The 23,784-nt window shown below is 37.2% G+C and overlaps 1 protein-coding gene across 4 annotated transcripts in view; it reads right to left on the minus strand.

Moving 5' to 3' along the window:
• The window catches only part of Tomm20 (translocase of outer mitochondrial membrane 20 homolog), an 89,050-nt gene that overhangs the window by 45,895 nt on the left and 19,371 nt on the right, over positions 1 to 23,784 (minus strand). For all 4 annotated transcript variants that reach the window (XM_031930865.1, XM_031931510.2, XM_031931160.2 and 1 more), the window contains 1 exon segment: positions 7,651 to 7,742. In XM_031930865.1, the coding sequence (XP_031786725.1) occupies positions 7,651 to 7,742 (92 nt within the window).

A 23,784-nucleotide genomic window follows, 5' to 3' on the forward strand; every position in this document is an offset into this window, starting at 1 on the left:
AAATACCCGCTGTAGAACGTTTAGGAATCCATACAAAAGATCAACAACATATAGTTTACGAAGAAAATAAAAAATTGCAAGCCTTAAACAATAAAGAAACTACTTTAACAGCATGGTTTAAATTAAATAAAATTGATGATTTTGCAAAAACACTTAAATATGTTGAACTGCCTGAATATAGATTTAATAAAAAATCAAAATCTTGGATAAAACGTTCACGTTCTTCTCAATACAATACTATTGCTCGACTTAATATCGTATCACCAAAAGATACTGAGAGATTTTTTTTAAATTAATACTAAATCGAGCAAGAGGTCCAACTTCATTTGAAGATTTGAAAAATCATAAAGATATAGAGTATCAAACATATAAAGACGCAGCACTTGCAATGGGCTTAATAGAAGATGATTCACATATTTTTATTATTTTTGAAGAAGCTTGCCACATCATGTTACCATTTAAATTACGTAAATTTTTTGCATGGATTATTTTAGCAGAAAACATACAGGGTAATACAATTTGGAACAAGTTTAAAAATTATTTCACCGAAGATTTTAAGAAAAATAAAGAGAATAATGCTCTATATCATATTCAAATTATATTAGAGAATGAAGAAAAATCTTGCAAAGATTGCAGTTTACCAGAACCAAATAGTATTATTAATGATGATGCAACATCTATAGATAATGTCTTACAAAGTGCCGATATCTTTAAATGTATGTTTGATTAATTGACTGATGATCAAAAGGCAATTTTTGAAGAGTTAGTTGACAATGAACACAAAATTTATTTCATTGATGGTCCTGGAGGTTCGGGAACAACGTTTTTATATAAAACATTAATTTATTATTACATCTCATTAAACAAAAAAGTTTTATCAATGGCATGGACTGGTATCGCATCTATTTTATTACCTAGGGGATTGACAAGTCATCGAACCTTCAGATTGCCTTTAGATTTAAATAATATTCAAAGTGCTTTTTTGAAATTAGAGTCTGACATAAAAAGATTAAGAGAGGCAGATTTAATAATTTGGGATGAAACTTCAATGATACCTAAAAAAGCTTTAGAAATTATTAATCGTACTTTACAAGATGTATGTCGTAACGATATTCCTTTTGCGGGAAAATTAATAGTATTAGGAGGCGATTTCAGACAAATTCTTCCAGTAATTAAACATGGATACCGAAACTCTATCATAGAAGAAACAATTAAATATTCAACTTTGTGGCCTCTTTTTAAAATCTTGAAGCTCAATCAAAATATACGTTCGAATAATGTAGAATTTTCCTCTTTTTTGTTAGAAATAGAAGGTAAAGTCGATACATTTGAAATTCCTCAAAAATGGAAAACTACCGATGTTTGTAATGAAATTTATAAAAATATTAATTTAGGTGCTTCCGTTAGTAGCGTGATCTTAGCTCCTCATAATGAAGATATCAAAATTTTAAATAACAAAGTTCTAAAATTATTACATGGCGAATCAAAGACATATTATAGTGTAGATTATGCAACACATAAAGGAGTAGACCAAACAGAGGAAAATATTCATTTAAATTATCCAGTTGAAATGTTGAATAATATCAGAGAAGGTCTTCCACCACATAAACTTAATTTGAAAGTAAATGCAATAGTGATGTTAATTAGAAATTTAAGTATTACAGATGGTTTATGTAATGGCACTCGTTTAAAGATTACCAATTTATATGAGTATAACATTGAAGCAGAAATAATTACAGGCGAAAACATTGGACAGAAAGTTTTTATACCGAGAATAACACTAAACACAGAAAATTCATCTTCGTTTCCATTTACTCTTTTTAGAAAACAATTCCCAATCATATTAGCGTTTGCCATAACGATAAATAAAGTACAAGGTCAAAGTTTAGATTCAAGGGAAATTTGTTTGAAACGACCATTGTTTTCGCATGGTCAATTATATGTTGCATTATCTCGATGTCGAAATCCTGATAATATACATATTCAGAATGAGTCAGGTGAATCAATACGAAATATTGTTTGGAATGAAATTTTAAATATTTGATTCAAAACTGTTTAGTCAATTCTTAGGGTTTTCGATCATAGAATAAATTATTATTCAATTTTTTTTAGATTTTTTTCAAATAAAAGACATGTATTTATATTAACTTCTTGCTGCTTTTCAATTTCGAATTTTAAAATCATTTTGTAGACATTCAAATTAGTATGCATACATAATTCTTTTTAAAATTATTTTACAAGAATCATCAATATACATAATGCAGAACAAAACAGAAACATAAATGATCGTTTAATAACAATAATGAATTAATTTCATATTATTATAGGACATGATATAATAATGTCTAATTAATTTATAAATATTAAATGATTATTTAACATATTTACTTAAAAAAAGTTTCCATTAAGATTTCGTCCTGTTAAAAAATATAGAAAAAATCAAGATTTATTATCAAATTAACTACGTATTTAAATTTCTTTTTTCAATATGAATACGTAAAATTAATTAACTGATAAAAGTTAATAAAAGTTAATTTTTCTTAATTATATCATATTTTACGTAATTCAAAGGCGAAAAATTTAATTTAAATACAAAACTGATTTGATAACAAATTGATTAATATCTATTATTTTTAACCAGATATTATTTAGATTAAATGCATAAATTAAAAATATTAAAATGATTATAAAGATTGTAAACTTTTTTTAAGTAAATATGTTTCTGCAGGATGGAGGATGGTATTAGGTGGAGTCTTAGGGGAGGAGGACTGGTATCTAAGACTCCCGTGGTTATATGGCTCTAGGCGATAATTCCACGGTTTTTCATTAAATTATTATATAAAAAATTCAAACTGTTAACAATAGATAATTTCTAACTTGATATATATCCAAATCAATAGTATAATTTTATTTACTAAATGAAACTATTGTTCGTAGTAGCCTTTATTTTATATAATTATATCATGTCATATAATTACGTAAAATAATTGGCGAATTTTTAAAATAATAATTTAAGAAAAAGAAAAAAAATCAACGCGCCTGAAACACATTGTATATCCATATTATAATGTGCTTCTGACAGTATCTCTTGGGTGGTGTCGTTATTATCTTCTCAATTTAAACTTTAACCCATCGTTATACCATTTTTTCAATAAAGGAAATTTTGTCGATCTTCTTAATTTGATTATAACACATCATTATACCATTATTAAAAAAATGGAACTTTTGAAATCTTTTTGACTAAGTTTTATAATAATCATTTTAATATTAATAAAATTGATTTAAGAGGGGCCATCGGAGGGGATGCGGAGCGCCTTGCGGAGGGGGTGTGGAAGGGCTAGTGGAGGGGCCAGCGGAGGGGCTAGTGGAGGGGCGCGGAGGAGGGCGGAGGGGCAAAGAGCTCCAAAAATAACGTAAATTTTGAAACGATTTCACGCGGAGGGGTTATTGACATAAATTTACATATGCATCTATATAATATAGGAAGATATATATATATATATATATATATATATATCGAAATCGTTTAGTAGATATCTTCGCATCGTGTGTCGATTCACGCATTCTAAAATGTATGAGCATGGAGGGCATGAAAAACCCTATTGAAAAATCTCACATAAATTCTCAGGTCATATCTCAGGTGATATTTTTCAAAAGGAAATGCTACTATAAGTATGTGTTAAGTTTTTAATATTTTTATTAAGAAGCTTTACATCATTTTATTAAAGAAAAACGATTCTTTTAATCATCTCCTCTCTTGAAGAAAGCATATTGATAATGATGTTGACAGCGGATTTCAGGTACGACCGCGACACGAAAGTGCCTTATAGTTTTCTTATCAAAAAATGTGTGAGATGCAATATCACGCAATTTTCGACCGATCGGGCTGAAATTTTGGAAGGAGTCTCTTCTCGCACAAACCTAAAAACTAATTTATTTTATTCTGATCGTTTACGTTTTTTTAAAATGCGGGCACAATTTGTTCAATTTTTGCGTGTTTTTTGAATAAAAATGTTGGTGTTACACGATTATCTCTAAGAGACTATTAACCGGGCTAAAAATTTGTGTGTGAACTCCCCTCGTGATAGTAAGGTGCCAAAATTATTTTGGGCTTGATCCTGCAAGTATACGCAGCATGCCGTCACATCCAAAAATCGCTAAAAACAGTTTTTTTGCTCTGACTCGAATTCTATGCATTCTACAAAAAAAAGTTAAAGAAAAAAGTTGTAGATCTCGAAGCAATACATTTTTTTATTATTAACACTTAAGCGTGAAAATGCTTTAATTTCGAGTTAACAGACCAAAATCGATTTTTTTTTTTATAGCAATAAACCAGTATTTATCATAAAACTTCGAGGCTATACATTTTACATAAAAACCTTAAATGTAAAAGTTGTAGATAATTTGAAAACACAACTTTGTACCGTAACAAACATTTTTTCAATACGCTTATACATAAACAACAACTCTAGAAACCAATTTTGGTACATATAATTGAATAAGAATTTGGTGTGACACGCCCTATCTGGCCTAAATGCTTTAATTGATTGCCTGACGCTTGCGCGAAGAGCAAGCATCAGGCACTATCGAGGCGAGCGCGCAGCGCCTCACACGCAAAACGCGAAGCGTTATGCGCGCCTTGCATCACTTTGCGATAAGGCCGCGTGTGGCGCGCTATTTTTTTCTATATTGACTTCAGAGCTATGACTCATCGATACTCTCTTCGCTTTAGTTTGTGTATCAGGTGTGTATGTACGTTGTTGAGCTGTTAGGTATCTTCTATTGAATTGATTCTATTTTCTTGTGAATGTATTCAAAGCATTTTAGAAATTGATCGTTTATTCAGATTCGGTTCTCTGTCTTTAATATCAAATTAGTGCGATTCACCTCACTCATAACGTCGCTCGGTTAAAATATATTTTGCAATAGTAATAAAATTCAAGTATTGTTAAGATCTTTTTTCCTAATGTCATAGATACAATAGATACAATATTGTTCAAATATACAGTATATTAATAATTTTTAAAAGACTTTCAATCTTAATTATTTTACTGAAGGAGCACCCGTCACAATATCAAGCCAATCAGGCAGCTGCTAACAAACGTGAGATTTACGATGACCCTGTGTCTCCTCTTTAAAATGTGTAAGAACATCCCTGGTTAACTAAGACCAAGTTAAGGGTGACGAATGCTTCTAATAGCGCTCGTTCTCTTTCGTTCGTCCTTTGGCTGCCCCACTCTACTGCCCAAGCGTTGAAATAGCCTGCTATCAGTACCGGTTTTCTTCCTACAGCGTTGAAGCGTGTCCAACTGTATACTGCATTAAATATTTATTTAAATGTACATTTTTGAAAATGAGTTATATTGATGTGATTTTTAGTATTAAATATAATTAGAATTGTACATAATTTTAAATATTTTGATATTTCAACACTAAAATATGTGCGCGTGTGTGTGTGTGTATGTGTATAAGAAAAGCTTTAATATTATTTACAGTTTATGAATAATACTTTTCGAACTTTTTAAAAATTTTTTAATTATTTATTGATTGATTTCCAACTCACCCCTTAAAAGTACTTTAACAAATATGCATCATTCTGGTCATTTTCTGTTCATTTTTGGTATATTTCTGGTTCATCGCCGGTTACTTTTGGTCACTTTCGGGTCATTTTGTATTTTTTCCGATTACTTCCGTTCAACTTCCAGTCTACTTCCAGTAAACTTCCGGTTCACCTTAACCCCTAAGGAGTAGGGTAGTGTTGGGGATAAAGTGAACTTATAGCCGGAGACTACCAGACACATTTTAATATAATAGAGAAAAAGGAAGAGGATTTACTTAAGTTGAAAGTGTGATTATTGTCTTTTGTATGCTCAGAGATAACACATTTGTTCAGTTTTTTGTGTCCATTAATACCTATACTCACATTTCTTTTCGTTTGGCCCACATACGTTGCGGAGCAGTCATTACAATCAAGTTTGTATACAACATTGTTTTAGTCATTTTCGTCTCTTTTGTTTTCATCTTTAATAACGATGTTACACATTTCGCTATCTATTTTCGGAACCAATTTAATGTTACTTTGAGGGCATGACTGGTTTGCTTATAAAAGCCGCTGAAATAGGCACAATACATTTTGTTTGGTTGTATTATTCAAGTGTAATATGATCTTTCCACGTTTATTTGGAGTCTAGCACCACGCCCAGACTGCGCACTAATGACTCATAATCGTCTTGGGCTCTTCCTATGTTGATGTAGGTGTAAGCCTTAGATGATCAGGTATTGATGCAGTACAGAGAGCCCAGGACGATTGCCTTGGTTTTTAAAGACATTGAAATTAAGATGGTTATTTGCAGCCCAGCCCAATATCCTATCGGCATTAGCACTCATCTTCGCGGAAAAAGAGTCAAGCACCTCAAGGTGGCATTGACTGTAAATTTGCAAGTCATCCGCATAGATCAGATGAGATACACCGGAATCTAAACAGAAACTGATGTTGTAAAGGTCCCAGAATGGATCCTTGTGAAACTCAAGTGTTAAGGGTCCGAAAGGTGGATTTATCGTTGTTATCGCAAATAACGGCCTGTTCTCTTCCCGTGAGGTAAGAGGCAAGCTATCGGATGACTTGTTTAGAAAAGCCGAAGAAAGATAGCTTTCTAAGGTGCTTAACATGACACACTATGTCAAACACTTTGCTGAAGTTAAAGAGAAAAAGAAGAGTAAACTTCTTTTCGTTAATGCCAAGCCTTACTTCATCAGTTAACTTGATTAAGCCGGACTGAGTGCTGTGGCTGGTGCGAAAACCAGTCTGCAGGTCATCGAACAGAAGTCTTGACTTGAAATATCCAGGGAGCTGTCTGTGCACCAACCACTCCAGCGCCTTGGACAAGAAACAAAGAAGGGAGATCGGACGGTAGTCAGTCAAAGATGTTGGAGAGCTGAACTTGTTAAATGCACGTACAAGCGACTTCTTCCAGGCTGAGGGGAAGCGTGATTCGCTCAGAGACAGGTTGAATATGCGACAGAGTAATGGAACAATATATTACAAATAACAACCTGTGGAATGCCATCGCTGCTCCTAGTCTATGTTTCGCCATCTTCATAAATAATATACTTCCTTATCTCAAGTCTAAAAAAATTGTTGTCTATGCCGATGACATAAAAATGTATAATATCATTAACTCTCCATTCGACTGTGGAAGAATCCAAGATGATTTTGATAATGTCTTTAAGTGGTCTATCGAGAATAGTCTTACCCTCAATATAAAAAAATGCAAAATTATGTCATTCTTTACTAAAAAATATGCCTGTCTATTCAACGTGGGCTTCTACCAAATATTTTAAATTGTTCATAAGATTGTGATATTTTCTCAAATTTAACACTCATGTTTGATATAAAAAAGAGAAAAATACCTAAGTTTGAGTAATTTTCATAAATTTTTAAATAAAATATTGCAAAAAACCATTAATTAATGTTTTGAGGTTCCGTTAGCTTAATGCTAGTACTTCATGAGGATTTAAAAGAAAAAAATCATTTGGTTAAAAATTGAGTTTTTGGCAGTATTTAACCAAGAATATCCTATAAAATGCCATTATTCATTGTGGCATGTTTGCTATTTAATAGATATAAATATGATTAATATGGAAACATACCTCTTGAATGAAAAATTTTTGTACGACATCATGATCTTTTAAGTTAGGAACTCGAGACCCAACTTTTCGTGCTTCTTTTCTGGCTTTGCGACCTAAACAAAAATTGCATATTACAATAAACGTGATCCTAAAATAATTCGCGTTGCATGCGTGCTACATATTTAGTTAATGTTACTGTGTATATCAAAGGGCCGTGCAAGTATATATTATAAGTTTCCCTTGCTTATGCTTGTTTATAACCTTCTAAGGTGATATTTAAACTTAAATTGATACTATAATAAAAGTGATTTATTCAGATATTATCAAGATGTACATAACATAAAGTTGTTTTTGAAATGTTCTAATATTATTAGACAATTTAGCAGATGTCGAGACTTTCCCTACCCTATTATATTTTGCATTACCATGTTGCTAAAAATATTCATGTGTATTATTTTTTAATAAAAATGTTGGTGCACTTGTCTACACCTGAGTCGTTATACGTAACCCGATTATTAAGTCATAGCAATGGTTTCATTGAAGAGAAAGAATAGGAAGAAATGGCAGCCAGATAGCTACCTCCTGTCACCACGAGATTTAGATTTAGATTTTATTTATTTATTTTGCTGTACAATGTGTTGTACAAAATTTTATAAAAAATAAATACGTAGTAAAGTAATAAATAAGAGAGAGAGAGAGAGAGAGAGAGAGAGAGAGAGAGGGGGGAGAGAGAGAGAGATTACTTCCACAGAATTTATACACATGTGTTGAGACGGCGGCCCCGCCTGATAGGTAGGCGAGCAGCAATGGATAACTAACCAATGCCGGTAAGTTACCAACTATGGGGCGCTAGTAGTTACTCTGTAATAGTCTACCGAGGCGTAAGTGGATGTCGTGCGCGCATTTTACATTAGTGAGAGGGACAGCCCTGGATTCATAAGGCGCTCCGCTACAGCACGGAGGCACTTGCTCTAGGGCTCTTACTCCAGGCGGTCAGATAAAGGGTAGTTCTTGTACGTCCATCTCATCTTCTGGTTACCTAGTATACTGCGAGAAAAGTTTCTCTTGCACGCAGCGTGACAGTGTTGCCGGCAACTCTAACTGGACGAATATGTGTTTGTCCTTTTTTGAGCGGCAACACCGCGCGCATCTACTTTTGGTTAAAAAATGGTACCCCTTTGACTTTTTTGTTGAATATATTAAAGAAAAAAATCGTTTACTTTTGTGACAAACAGTTTGTTGTAGCTTGACTATTCAGAGATACAATGGTATAGCTTGGGTTCAATAAGATTTCAAATTCCAAATATAGTTGCAGCTTAATGTAATTAGCATGGTTATTTAAATTTATGATATAATAGTAAGTCAGCCCTTACGAAAATATTCTGCATATGATCCTGCATATCTGACTGTATGACATCATGCATGAGCTACTGCATGGACATCTGCACAAAAAACTGTAAACATTTATGCACGATTATCTGCATGAGATATTGCATCATATACTGTATATGAATATGCAGGTTGCTGTGCATGCTATTATGGTGGAATATCTGCACATAATTCGCGGGATTCGTGCATGAGTTACTGCACTGTTCTGTGCATACATGTGTGCCTAATATTTTGCATGAACTTGCTGGTTCTATGTACATACTTGTACATGAGTTTCAACACGCAAACATGCTTTATCGAATATTGTATACAAAAATGTAGTACACAATACTGATCATCGTATTAAGACTATATTATGTACGTAAATTTTAATACAAGCACACAATACCTGCAATAAATTCTGCTTAAATTTTTGCATGATTTCTTTATGGCTCTTACAGTGGATATATCGCAGTGTCTTCTGTTATATTTTCTGCAGGATTTTTTTTTTACGGGGACAGGTCGAAGTCGTTGCCGATAGAATGTCAAAAACAATCGTTACCGCCGGACAAAGACTGGAAAGAGCAAGCTAATACAATATTTCAAATTGAAATTTGCTTATGCACATTATGGCTACGCACTCTGCTTAACAAGTTTACAGAGCTGTGTAAGATAGCGATGCATTCTCTACTTATCATTAACTGTATCACCGTACAATTTGATTACAAATCCATTTGTAAAATTCGAGCAGATACGGACAGCAAGACTAGCATCTGAAAGTCCTCGTAATTATCCAACTTTCCTTCAACCTTCGAGACCCAGACCTCTGATATGTTTTGATCATTGATAAGGTTATTTCACTCCAAGCGTTCATGGTATGCACCATGTCAAATTGAAAACCTTTGGTAGTGACTGAGGATTTACAACTTTCCTGTAGAAAAACTAACTTGTTCAATTTGTTCTTGAGCTGAGTTTTGTTTTCGCTTCTATCTCAATTTATTTCAATACACAGGTAAATGTCCAACTTTTGATTTCCAGCTCAAACTGTGATTTAATTCCATCCACCTTAATTGTGTCATTACTGGTTAATTTAAAATTTTAATTTAACTTTATCCAACTTGTTTATGTCATTTCTGGTTATCACTATCATCTTGGTAAATCAGTATTTCAAATACTCGCCTCTTTGACCAAGAAAATATACAAGATTCTTACATGAAGCTTTCGGACTTGAATTATTTTATTAAATGTTGCTAGGCACACCAAATCTTACAAACTTTAATTTACTTCGTTTCAGTTGAACAGTAAATACTCGCAGTATTTCCATATCACTTCACTACTAATCGGTTACAAAATGGGTGCTCAAATATCAAGCTGCTGTACTTTGACATCAAACTTCTTTAGTATAGCTAATGCTAATCAGAATAGTTTCAAACTCTCAATCGTAATGCATATGTTTGACTTCATTTATGAGTTTTTATCTTTGAAACCTTTTATTAGAAACCAAACTTTGTCACTGACATTATTGTTTAATCCAACTTTCTTTTTCAATTTTCATTTTAAAACAATGATATTTGGCTTTTGCCTTTCGAGCTTAATGATACATGAATTACAAACCAACTTTTATTTTTCCTCTTTAACACAGACTCATCTCTAACTATATTTCCTTATTCAAGCTTATTTTCTGCACCAGTAGTCAGTTCATCTGAGTTTGGATCATTTTATACAGTCACAACTAATACATTTGCACTGTTCTTGTATTGTAGTAAGTTTAAGTTTACATCAACCTTACGTGACGTTACAGATTGTCCGACTTCTCCCTCCGTTTCTAATATTTACCATTTTCTCCGTCCGTTTCGAATATCAAAACTTTATTTTCTTTATCAAACTTATTAAATATTTTGTACTTATCTCCAAATACAATTTTCTATCAGCTCAAATTTGGATTGTATAACTTTTACGCTCTAGCTAAAGTTCAAAATTTGAATTACTGTTATAAGTGTGATGTCATCTCAGCAATGCCGTTATTTTCAGGTATATATCACGGTTAGTGAACTTTCATTCAATTTCAAACTTTTTAATGCATCTGTCATACAGCTACACCGAAAATAATACATTATTCGAGCTTTTTACAAGGCCAATTTTAATCAAATTCTGCAAGGAACGCTTTCTTTTCTTTTATCCAGCAACGTTTATCATATGCTGCCTAAATAGGGCACATCTTTTCGACACATGTTCTCGAGCTACATTTTATACAGATATTATGTATCTTCAATCTAAGATATGAACTCTGTATTTTCTGTGAATGTGTCACTGAACAAACATTATTAAATTTATTTACAATACAAAGTAAAAATCATCAGTTTAATAAAAATTATTGAAAATAAAATCAGTAAAGCTTTTCATGATTATATGTATGTACTAAATTTTCTGACTTGACCAAATTAATTTTACCAATTTAAAATCTGTGCTTTAATAGTATATTGTGCAACTAGGGGGGGGAAATTGGCTTTTTCTAGCAAAGGTGATGATTTCAGCACGAGTCGGACATGAGTGCTCAAAACATCACCCGAGTCTGAAAAAGCCACTCCCCCCTTGTTGCACGCCGTACTTTTTATGATAAGTGCACGAATAGGCCACTTATCATGCATATGAAAGGAATGGGAAATTCGAGGACTTTTCAAAGTGAAACAATAGTATATTGACAATTTTCAAAATTTTAAAAACTTTGAAAATTTAAAAAATGTAGAAAATTTTAAAATTTTAAAATTTAGACAATTTTCAAAATTTTCAAAATTTTCAAAATATCGACAGTTCTGAAATTTTTGAAAATTTTGAAAATATATAGACACACATCTATCGGATAGGCTGCAGAGTGAGGAAAAAACTACTTCTTTGGGAGGACAAGACTTTTTCCTCCCAAGGGAGTAATTTTTTCCAGAAAAATTTACTCTCTTGGGAGGAAAAAGTTTTTTCCTTCTCAAGGGAGTCGATTTTCCCGCTGCTAACAAAAACTCGATTTTCCATTCATTTTACATGCATGGAAAGTGGCCTTTTTCGTGCACGTATGATGAAAAAGAATTTAACTCATTCAAACTATTTATTCCAAGTCTTAATGAATTATCAAGGTTTAAATAGCTAGAGCATAGCTCATTCCTATATCTAATTCAGCATTTAAAGTAATTTATATAAATTTATCAGACTTATTGCTTTTATGAACCTCATAAAATTTTATTTATTTTCAAGCTTAGAAATATCCTTTTTAGTTTTAAGCTTATTTTGTCGATTGTTCAATTGCTTGTTATATATTGGACCTATAATCGAGCTATTGACTTCGAGCATATTTTTCTTAATTGAGTTTATTCGTCAAATACGTACATCACACTGAGATAAACTATGCAACAATTTCATTTGTTTTAAGCCGTTTTCTTTTTCCATTCCAACTGTTTGTTTTATGCATTATCATCCAGTGTAGTTATTTATGCATTTCAGAAATTAAAGTTCTTTTAAATGCAAGATGTAAAATATCAATGACCGTACTACCTAAACGGATACTTAATTCCTTATTAAAAGAATTTTCTTACAGACGATAATGACTTGACAGATTATGTTGTTCAGACATTCAAGCATTCATCAGTAGAGTAACTTGGACCGTTACCTACTTCCTCCGAATTTATAATGACGGACGTATACAAATTTGCACATTAAATATCAAGCTTTTCAGTATCATCATTGATTTAAAAATCAATTTCGAGTTGATACGTGCACTAAACCACTTGTTACTCTATCAGTTTTAGGGCCTTTCAATTTCTTTGTCGTTATTGGTCTCGGCCGTGACTTCTATCAATTAGACCTCTCAATATTATTACAGCCTGATGCGCTATCAATTTTACATTTCGTATTCCGAATATAGTGACCACGCCGACCATAACGGATACGTGTAATCGAGCCTTTTCTGACTTTCATATTCTTGAACAAACTTTTCGAGCTGAGCTTTTCGGGTGAAGGTAACCATAACGAACATGCATTTTACATCCTTGCATCCAATGCACATCTTCCTTCCTACATTTATACTTGCGGTGCCCTTCACTGTCGTAGTAGTAAATCATCCTTCCCAGATGAAATTACTTGGTTTGTTTAAGCTCAAACAACGTCACCTCTCTGTCCAGTTCATACTTTTAACTTCTCTCGAAGTATTTCCTGTTAAATATTTTAATATTCAAGAATTTATCTAAACGTGGATTTGTGACAGTGATTTCAAGGAATGTTATTATTTTTTAAATAATATGGTTATACTCAGTAATTAATTATATAATCGAGCTCTGTATCATCAAACTTATCATTTAAAGACTGAGTTCCTTTTATACCTCTTTCCTCGAACTAAACATAATGCCATATAACCATTTCCTCAGGAGGACTGTATTCGATCTTTAACAATGTCACTCTCTTTTGTAAGTTAGAGTTTATCAAGCATATAAACCAAATCACGAATGTCTACAAACTTAACGAAAATTAGGGGCATGCGCTCGTCTGGCGCGCTTGTGTAAGCCAAGCACCAATAAACAGTTAGTCTAAGTTTTACAATAATCCGCGAGTGTTCATTGACTTTTCCTCCTTTTGAATCCACGTCCTGAGTACTACTGTCACCGCCGCGTGTTCATACGTCTTTACGTCCGTGCGCGGATAGATTATAGTCGGTAGAATTTAGTGCCTTCTGCACAGCCGACGGAATCGGTGAATAGTAGCATAACCAACAAACAATTTAAAATAATGATGACGGCCGAGCTATCGTCATAAATGGCGCCCAACTACAGTGGCAATTGAAGTAAAAAGTACGCGAATTATACAAATTACGAATTGTAAAATAAATCCGTGCGGCGAAAATTCAAATACAGTTACGAAAAAACCAGTTGCTGTATATATAGATGCTTGCCATACCCTGAAACTAGTGCGAAATACTTTTGCAACCAAGAAGGTGTTAAAAGACCTAAATGGAAATGAAATTAAATGAGAATATTTGGAAAAACTTGTTAAACTGCAAGAGGAAAATTTATTGCATCCAGCAACTAAATTGAGACAGCGCCATATGAACTGGTTCAATGAAAAGATGATACGACTATGCGTACAGACCTTTATTCAAAGTGTAGCTCATGTATTGAGATGGCCTGAAAGTGATGTGGGCGATGACAAGGTGAATAAGGAATTCGAAGGAGCATCTGCAACTGCAGCTTTTTGTGAGAACATAAATAATGTATTTGATATTTTGAACAGGAAAAATATTTTCAATAAAGGTCCAGCTAAAGCTCCACTTAATAAAAAAAAAAAACATACAAGAGATGCGAGTTAAAATATCAAAGTACATTGATTACATTTCAAAATTGCAAGTTACAGATGATAAGATGAACGCCAACATTTTACTTATATCTTCAGGCAGGCGAACTGGCTTTATTGGTCTCATAGTTTGCTTAATCAGCACTCTAAACATCTACGATAGAGTTGTTAATGATTCTTCTTCAGGAATCTTGTACATTCTCACATAAAAAATGTCGCAAGATCATATAGAAATATTTTTTAGTGCAATCAGAAGATTAGGAGGATTTAACAATAACCTATCAGCACACCAACTGTTAACTGCGTACAAAAGATTGCTCGTTCATCACGCAATCACTGGTTTAAAGTATGCCAATTGTATTGCTATGGATAGTACAAGAATGCTTCATGTGAATATAAGTAAAAAGCCTAAAGATGCAAAATCAGATTTTTTAATAACAGACATGACAATGCCTGCATTAAATACAATAATGGATCATGATTACACCAACTATTATTTTTCAAATAAAGCGTATGTTAACGATATAGTTGGCTAAATTGCTGGATTTATTGTTTACAGTCTGTTAAAAGTAATTCATTGTGCGAAATGCTGTAATGCTTTAAAGCAACCTATTACTTCGAAAACAATAACATCAAGACTGCTCCTACGAAAAGATAAAGGCATGCTAAAAAAAAGGTTCGAATGATGTTGTGATATTTTGCCAAGCAGCAGAAACAGTTTTCCGAGGATCAAAGTTAGCGTTTAAAGATTATGTACAAATAACGTCTATGCTAATAACAAAAACAATACGTATTTTACCTATGAACATATTTCAACAGTTAGATACTCATACGTTTGATGTATTTCCTTTAATGGATCATAAGTATCAATTGCTAAAATTGATACTTTCAACTTTTTTTAATTTACGCATACATCATTACAGTAAAACACAAATAGAGCTTACACTACGTGTAAGACATAAGCTTCAAAAATTGATACTTTTCAAACACCAATTAAGGGCTTAATCTACACTACTATTTATTTTTATTCTATTAAACATTGAAGATGATTTAAATTTTTATTTTAAAACTTTTATGACTATCATTGTTAATAGTTCTAAAATGAGCTTTGTAATAATCCAAAGAATTCGTTATATGTATGCGCAGACATTATAGTTAGAAAATAATATAGTTTAATATAATCTCATATGTCTATGACTAGTTATTAAATTATAATATTTGTTTGCAACAAAAAATTATAGTTTTGAGAATTTAGAAAAAAAAAATTTTTTTTAATAAAATTTCGAAGTACAAAATTGACCCTTCCGATTTTTTAATTCAATTATATTTAAAACGCCTTATTTAAAATTTAGCGCCAAATCATCATATCGTCGTGCAACAAGTACTCTGTCAGTTGGGTTTCAAAAAGTCTGTCCTTTCTGCTCAGCCGCGCGCGATTTCTTGGAACTTCGCAACGCATATGCTCATGTTCTGACGAAAATTTCGACGAGACGATTGCATAAGGAAATAAACACAATTTTCCTGCAACACTCGAGATCGCGCACATTTCATAAATCTTGATTATTCAAACTTTTCCCTTGACTAAAGTATCACAAAACCTTTTTACAAGAGCTGTTGGTTATTTTTATATCGTCAAACTTGAGAAATCGAGCTGGGTTTACCGAGATCTCAAAGAAAGAAAATGCCTTGCTGGTACTCTCCACAGCAGACTCCGTTCTCGTCGAGACGCTGTCTACGTCGAAGTCTTCGTCGAATATATTACTTCGAACTGAAAAATCGGCTCGCATTTACAACACTTATCACTCGCGAGTTATTTCAACCAAGCATACAAAAGTCCAGCAAAGTCTCAGCGCGCAGTAGAAGCGTGCTGGGCCCATAACCTGTAGATACTATTATGTGCTCGGACCATGCATACCTCGGAGGAAATAATGTGTACACAGGATTTCACAATAAATCACTATTTATTGATAACACCTAAAGCTAATCATCTATTAATGATTATACAAACGTAGTCAAGCTATTATAAGATAATATAATTAGGATAACAAAGTAATCTAACAGACAAGCTAAAACGCGTGTTAACCGCTCGAGTGCATAAGGTGAAGTGAGCGCCGCCGCCGCACAGCGACGTCGGCGCTGGCCGTCTCGCGAGATAGAGAGGAAAGCGTTGAGCTGCGTAGCTTTGCGTTGGGCCTGCCGTCTCAAGCAAGCAGACATCTGCTCGTTTATACCCAACAAAAAGCAAATATATTATTTCAAAAATAGAAATATGTCTATAATATGGCCATAAAATCGTCAGAATCAATAAAAAAAATGTGTTCCGAATTCAGAATCAGAAAACATACATGGATGTTAAATTTTATTACGACCGGTCGCGTGGTTCCAGAATCATAACGGTATACACACACACATGCGCGCGCGCGCGGATAAGCCTGACACCCGTATCTGGCGCGTCCCCTGGGTAGCAAATGGGAGAGAGCTCGCTGGGGTATATACCTCGGAGGGTAGAGCAGAAATAAAATATGCTCCGTGGACTAAATCAGGCCTCTGCGTTTGCCGTGCGGTGCGACCCGTAAGCTGCCAAAAGGAGATTCTAGGTGAAGAGGCAATCTAAGGTTGCAAGCCAAAGTGACCTGAAACACCTTTGGCTCCCGCTGACGGCAAGACGGGAGGCCGGTTGCCGATGTCTGCCAAAAACTCTCCAGAGAGCCAAGCACTTTGTTCGGGGTGGGAGGTTCGAGAGAATGGAAGTAGGCTAGATCAGTATCGCGTGCTATACTCTGGTATGATGTTCCCAGTCTGGCACCGCTTACAGTCATGTGTTGGGGCCATGTCAGCTGCCTCCATAGACGGGGGGATCGACGGTGGTTGGACACCTCAATGAAGACTATTATCGAGCATGGAAAATTTAACCGAGCAAGGAGAGAAAGCAGGCAAAGAAGCTCTCGAGATCTGGAATATAATCCGGAATGCTGAGAGAGAACGAGAAAGCATATGGGAAAAGATCCGAGACAGGCAGGACTCTATGGATAATGTTGTGTCAAACGCATCCAATATTCATAAGTCTGTTAAAGGAAAAGAGCAAGAAGAGCCTTGTATTGATGCTAAAAAAAGCGGGTATGTCACCGAACCAGCAGCATATTCAGAAGGACAAGGCATCATACACGATACGACAAGAACGCTAAATAAGCGTAAGGCAATGTCACCAAGCCAGGTAGAAGAGCGACAAGAAAACTATGCTTAAAGAACGAGGAAAAATAAGGAAGTAGCCTCTGTGGAAGTAGTACAAAAAATCCAATCACGGTTGTCTCCGGAAGAAAAGGCAGACCCACCCTGGCAGGAGGTTATTACCAGAAAGAAGAAAAAGAAAGAAAACAAGAGATAAAAGGAGATACGCGAAAGCACTGGCGCAAAGAACAAAAATGGCACTAGAAAACCACGAGAGAGACTCACCAGGCCTGATGCACTTGTTATAAAAGCTGCTGAAATAAATTCGTACACTGATATTTTGAGGAAAATAAAAGCGGACCCTAATTTGACAGTGCTTGGTAACAGCGTAAATAAGATATGCAAAACGGTGGCAGGAGATCTTCTATTGGAGCTACGACGCACCAAAGATGTGAAAACGCAGGAACTTTAAGAAGCGGTTAGAGCGGTGCTGGTAAAAGAAGCCACAATCATAAGGCTTCAGCATGAAGTAGTTTTTGAAATAAAAGAGCTGGATATACTTACCTCTAAGCAGGATATTCTAGAAGCCCTGAGTATAGAGTTTCCAGAAGAGAAGGAAGTAGTAGAGGAGACGTCCGTTAAGACTCTCCGGAAAACTTATGGAGATACGCAGACTACCGTCGTGCAGCTGCCTGCCCAGATTGCACAAAAGGCGATCACACGGGGAAAGCTCAATTAAGGGTTAATTGCAGAATCAGGGAGATTAGTCAAGAGACACGACCATCTAGATGCTATAAATGCCTGGGTTTTGTCCATATCGCGAAAAACTGTACAGAGACGTACGACAGAAATGTTCCGCCGAGAGACGAGGAGAAGAGTTCCGCCGTGAAAACGGTGTCGAGCGAACTCCGCGAGGTCGACGTAGAACCCGTGGCGCCATCTCCCGTGCTCGAGTTGAGCAAGCGACGTCGCGACTTGCTGCGCTCGCCGGCCTCGATTCGCGGTCGGTCGGACGAGCACCGAGTCAGTTCTCGATAAGACGCCAAGCAATTGACAGTTCGTGCTGTCTTTAGCTAGCGACGAATCAAACGACTTTTCACTTTGCCATCTCGCTCATCCGTACGTCCGTCGAATGTTGTGGTACATCCGCTAATCTCACTCTCTCTCTCTCTCTCTCTCTCTCTCTCTCTCTCTCTCTCTCTCTCTCTCTCTCTCTCTCTCTCTCTCTCTCTCTCTCTGTCTCTCTCTGCCTGGTCGACGAACAGGATTGCCTAATTTCACACTGGAAGACTGACTCACCATTCATAAACGGACATGACCTCATTACGGCTACACTCGACGTGCAAATTCCACGACAAGCACCTAGAACATACTCCTATAAAAATTACAAAGGCATCAGTGCTGAAAAACTAAACAACTACCTCAACACATGTGACTGGTCTACAATCGACACATCATCCGTTGACGCATGCATCAACACTCTCAACACCAACCTAACGAACGCCATCAATCAGCTCGCCCCATTACGGACTGTAACGCCAGGACCCACACGACACCCGTGGTTCACCTCGGCTCTTCGAGACCTTGTGACTGAGCGGGACAGACTATACATGATAGTTCGCAGGACACGTCATCCTCGAGATCAACTTCTTTATACACTAGCAGTAAATAACGCACATAAACAGGTCGAGGAAGCCAAACTGAACTACTATCACTCACGACTATCAAACATAACAGACGTAGGGGAAATCTGGAGAGAACTCGAGAAACTTGGAATCACCACCTCCAAGGAAACCACTGCATCTCGCTTCTCAACAGATGATCTTAACAGATACTTCAGCGGGATATCCAATGATCCACTCGTCCCTTCAGTCGACGAACAACTGCAATCACTTGATAGTCTGGAATATCCTATCCACTTCAGCTTCAGTGAGATTACGGAATCGGACGTGTTGGCCGCAGTTCAGCATTTCACCTCTCAGGCCAGGGGAACTGATGGCATCCCACAGGTTGTTGTCTCCAAGGCCATGCCAGTACTCGCGCCCATATTATGCCGTATCTTTAACCTGTCCTTGAGCGAGTCATGCTTCCCCTCGGACTGGAAAAGGTCACTGGTGCGTACACTCAAAAAGTCAGTTCTCTAAAATCCACCACTGACTATCGTCCGATCTCACTCTTATGTTTTTTATCCAACGCGCTGGAGTGGCTGGTACATAGGCAGCTTTCTCATTACCTGGAAACTAGGCTCTTCCTTGATGACCTACAGACAGGTTTTCGTACCGGTCACAGCACACAGTCCGGCTTAATAAAGCTGACTGATGATGTCAGGCTTGGAATAGACAAAAAGAAGGTCACACTTCTTCTTCGTTTTGATTTTAGCAAGGCGTTTGACACTGTGTGTCACGCCAAGCTCCTTAGAAAGCTAACCTCTTTCGGCTTTTCTAAGCAGGTCATCCGATAGATTGCATCTTATCTCACGGGCAGACGGCAGGCCGTCATTGGTGACGACAATCAACTATCCTCTTACCTTCCGCTCAATACGGGAGTCCCACAAGGATCCGTACTGGGCTCTCTACTTTTTGCACTGTACGTCAATGACATAAGCATCTGTCTGGACGTGGATATTGTACATCTGATCTATGCGGATGACCTGCAGATCTACACCAAGTGCCACCTCGAGGATCTTGACTCCTGTTCCGACAGAATGAGAGCTAATGCCGAGAGGATAAGGTGCTGGGCTGGGCATAACAACCTAAAACTCAATGTCCTCAAAACTAAGGCGATCGTCCTGGGCTCGCCCTACTATATCAATGCTCTACCTACAATGGCTAACACGTACATCAATATAGGGGGAGCCCGGGTCGATTTTGAATCTTCTGTGCGCAGCCTGGGGGTCGTGCTTGACTCCAAACAGGAAAGAACACGTAACACAAATGTGTAAGCATGCTCACTCTCTTATGTATAGGCTATACTTTTTCAGGAAAAGCACGAACCTCGGTCTGCGTAAACACCTCGTCCAGGCCCTACTGTTCCCGATCATAGACTACTACTCACTGGTTTACTGCAACTTGACACAAGAACTCGACATTAAACTACTAAGACTGGTTAACACAGGTATACGTTACATCTATGGTCTTAAGAGGGGCGAGCACATCTCGCCTTACAGGCGCGAGCTGCAATGGCTCACCACTGCCGGACGTAGGAAGTACTTTGCGGCCTGCTTCTTGCGAAAGCTCTTTAACAATGCTAAACCATCTTATTTAATTGCCTACTTTCCACGTCGCACTCCGTCCTGTGAGGGTTGAAGCGATACCGCTAGACATACCTCCTTTCTCGTCGGAGGCGCTGAGGAATTCATTTCACATAATCGCCGCATACGTTTGGAATTCATTACCCTCACGATTACGAGACATCATACCCATCAATCATTTCAAAAGCGAGGCTAAAAAATACTTTTTTAGCCTTGAAAATTCGTAATTCGTAATCATCCTCATAGCAAACCAAGCACTTACCTCTCATACAGTCTCATACATCACCATCATTAAACAAAACTACAAACACACACACACCTTCAAGCACACCTACACACATATCCTTAATCCAATTAAACTTTAAATTATGTATCGATATATACAAGTATTGTACAACACATTGTACAGCAAATAAATCTAATCTAATCTAATCTCTCTCTCTCTCTCTCTCTCTCTCTCTCTCTCTCTCTCTCTCTCTCTCTCTCTCTCTCTCTCTCTCTCTCTCCCTCTCTCCCTCCCTCCCTCTCTCTCTCTCTCTCTCTCTCTCTCTCTCTCTCTCTCGACAACAAAACACACGCATGACTGTCACTGAAAAGGACGAAAACTCTGACGCTACTTCAAGTAACAAACCTGAGTCGGACCTGGCAAGCAAATCGGCTGCAACTTTGCCAGCATCGATGCCATCATTGACGACTGTATCATCTCCATCAACTTCCATCAGTCGTCATCATCGTCATCATCATCATCCGCGCCATCTATGTGACTCGCGGGGCCCCCTGACAATGCGCCGGGTACTGGGAGTGGCTTGAGGGCGGGCTTTCTCAATGTGAACTCGCTCAGAGCTCGCATTGAGATCGTCCGTAATTTTTTGGCAGAGCGCCCCTCGTTTGACATCTTTGGTTTTGCGGAGACATGGCTGGGTCCGATTGTGGATGATAGCCTGGTTAGCATCGGGGGATTTTCCATCATTAGGCAGGATCGAAATGTAAACGGAGGTGGCATAGCCTTGTTTGTGCGCAATGGATTGAAAATTAAAAAGCTTGCTTCATCTGATAATATGGGTCTAGGAAAACCTGGAATCCCAGAGTACCTTTTTTGCGTACAAAGGGGCGACTCACCCCCGGTACTACTCGGAGTTATTTACAGGCCCCCGAAAATTCCGATGCAAAAGGACTCAGACCTTTTTGATGTATTGCGGGACTTATGCGACGAATTTAGTCATAAGATCATAATGGGTGATCTGAACTCGGATTTACTATCTGAGTCAGACGACGCTGCTACTATCAAGCGTCTATCAAGTTATCTCTTCAGATCATCCGGCATGGTCCTACACATCATACCTCATCGTCTCACACGTGGATTGACCTTATCATGACCGACGAAAACGACACGATCTTGGACTATAAGAATGAGTGGCTGCCTAGTTTCGGCAAGCATTGTGTCATAGATGTCTTGCTAGACATCTACGCTCCCACTCCTGCGAGTGACACTTTCACTTACCGGGATTACAAGTGCATAGACACAACTAGTCTTGTCGACCTCTTGTCTCGTTGTGACTGGACAGCCATGAATTCCATCGAATCCGATCTGGAGGGCGCTTTATGCATTCTTAATAATAATATAAAATTAGCAATTGATGCATTGGCGCCTTTGAAAACGGTTTGCTCACGTAGGAAATATGCTCCTTGGTCTGGACCAGACCTTTTCGATGAGGTCCTTCGACTCACCAACGAGGTCGACATGCGTTCTGCTCAGGAGCGTGAGTCTTTCCTTCGCCAACAACTATCAGACGCCCTTGATGAAAATAGAAATATCTGGAAGGTAATGCGTCATCTCGGCCTCCTGCCTGGGCATAAGGAGGAGGATTTTTTTGGTTTTACGCTGGGGGAGCTGAACGAGCACTTCGCGGGAGTATCGGTGTCACCCCTCGAAAATATAGACAATGCAACGGGCACTATTTTACTTGCAAGCGAGGAGGGCTTTACTTTTAGCCATGTTAGTATGAGCGACGTTGTCCTTGCTATATCACATTTTTCCTCGCAAGCGAGGGGTGTCGATGGTATTCCATGTGGGGTGGTCGTCAAGGCCCTCCCAATTATTGGCGAATTTATTCTTAATCTATTTAACTGCTCCTTCGCTCAGGGGATCTTTCCGAGTATCTGGAAGCAGGCACAGTTAATTGCGCTAAGAAAGACCAGCGCTCCTTCCAATGTTAAGGACTTTCGTCCAATTGCATTGCTCTGCTTCCTCTCAAAGGTACTCGAGAAGATCGCGCACACCCAGATTACGGAGTATCTCAATAAAAATAATATAATCGACCCCTTCCAGGCCGGTTTCCGAAAACACCACAGTATACAAACAGCGTTATTAAAATTGACCGACGACGTACGCATGGCAATTGACAAAAAGAAGGTGACGCTTATGCTACTGTTTGACTTCAGCAAGGCCTTTGACACCATCTCACCTTCCAAATTACTATATAAGCTGAGACAGCTGGGGTTTTCTAGAGCGGCTCTCCTGTGGATTAAATCAATTTACAGGGGCGATCTCAGATGGTAATTTCGAATAAAAACGGAACTTCAGAATGGCTTGAAACCAATCTGGGAGTTCCACAGGGTTATGTCCTGGGACCCTTGCTGTTTAGCCTCTATGTCAACGACCTGCAAAATATACTTGACGGCAACACAATTAAACATCTTTTTTATGCGGATGACCTCCAGATCTATCTACACACCATCAAAGATCATTTCCTGCACGGCGTGGCTCGACTGGCAGGAGCGGCACGGCTGGTTTCTGGCTGGGCGGAGAGCTCCGGTCTGCGACTTAACTCCGACAAAACCAAGTCTATATTTTTCGGGTCCATGAAGAACGTTAATGATATCAAATCATGGAACTTGCCATGGGTTCCGTTCCCGGACGGAGTGATCATCCCATTCAGTGAGACTGTCCTGAGTCTCAGTACTTGGAAACCGCAGGTGGATGCTATCACGAAAAAAGTAAATAAAGCCCTGTATAGCCTGCGGTTTATCAGGAGCTGCAC

Source organism: Nasonia vitripennis (assembly GCF_009193385.2).
Source record: "Nasonia vitripennis strain AsymCx chromosome 1 unlocalized genomic scaffold, Nvit_psr_1.1 chr1_random0002, whole genome shotgun sequence".
NCBI classification, from domain to species: Eukaryota; Metazoa; Arthropoda; class Insecta; order Hymenoptera; family Pteromalidae; genus Nasonia; species Nasonia vitripennis.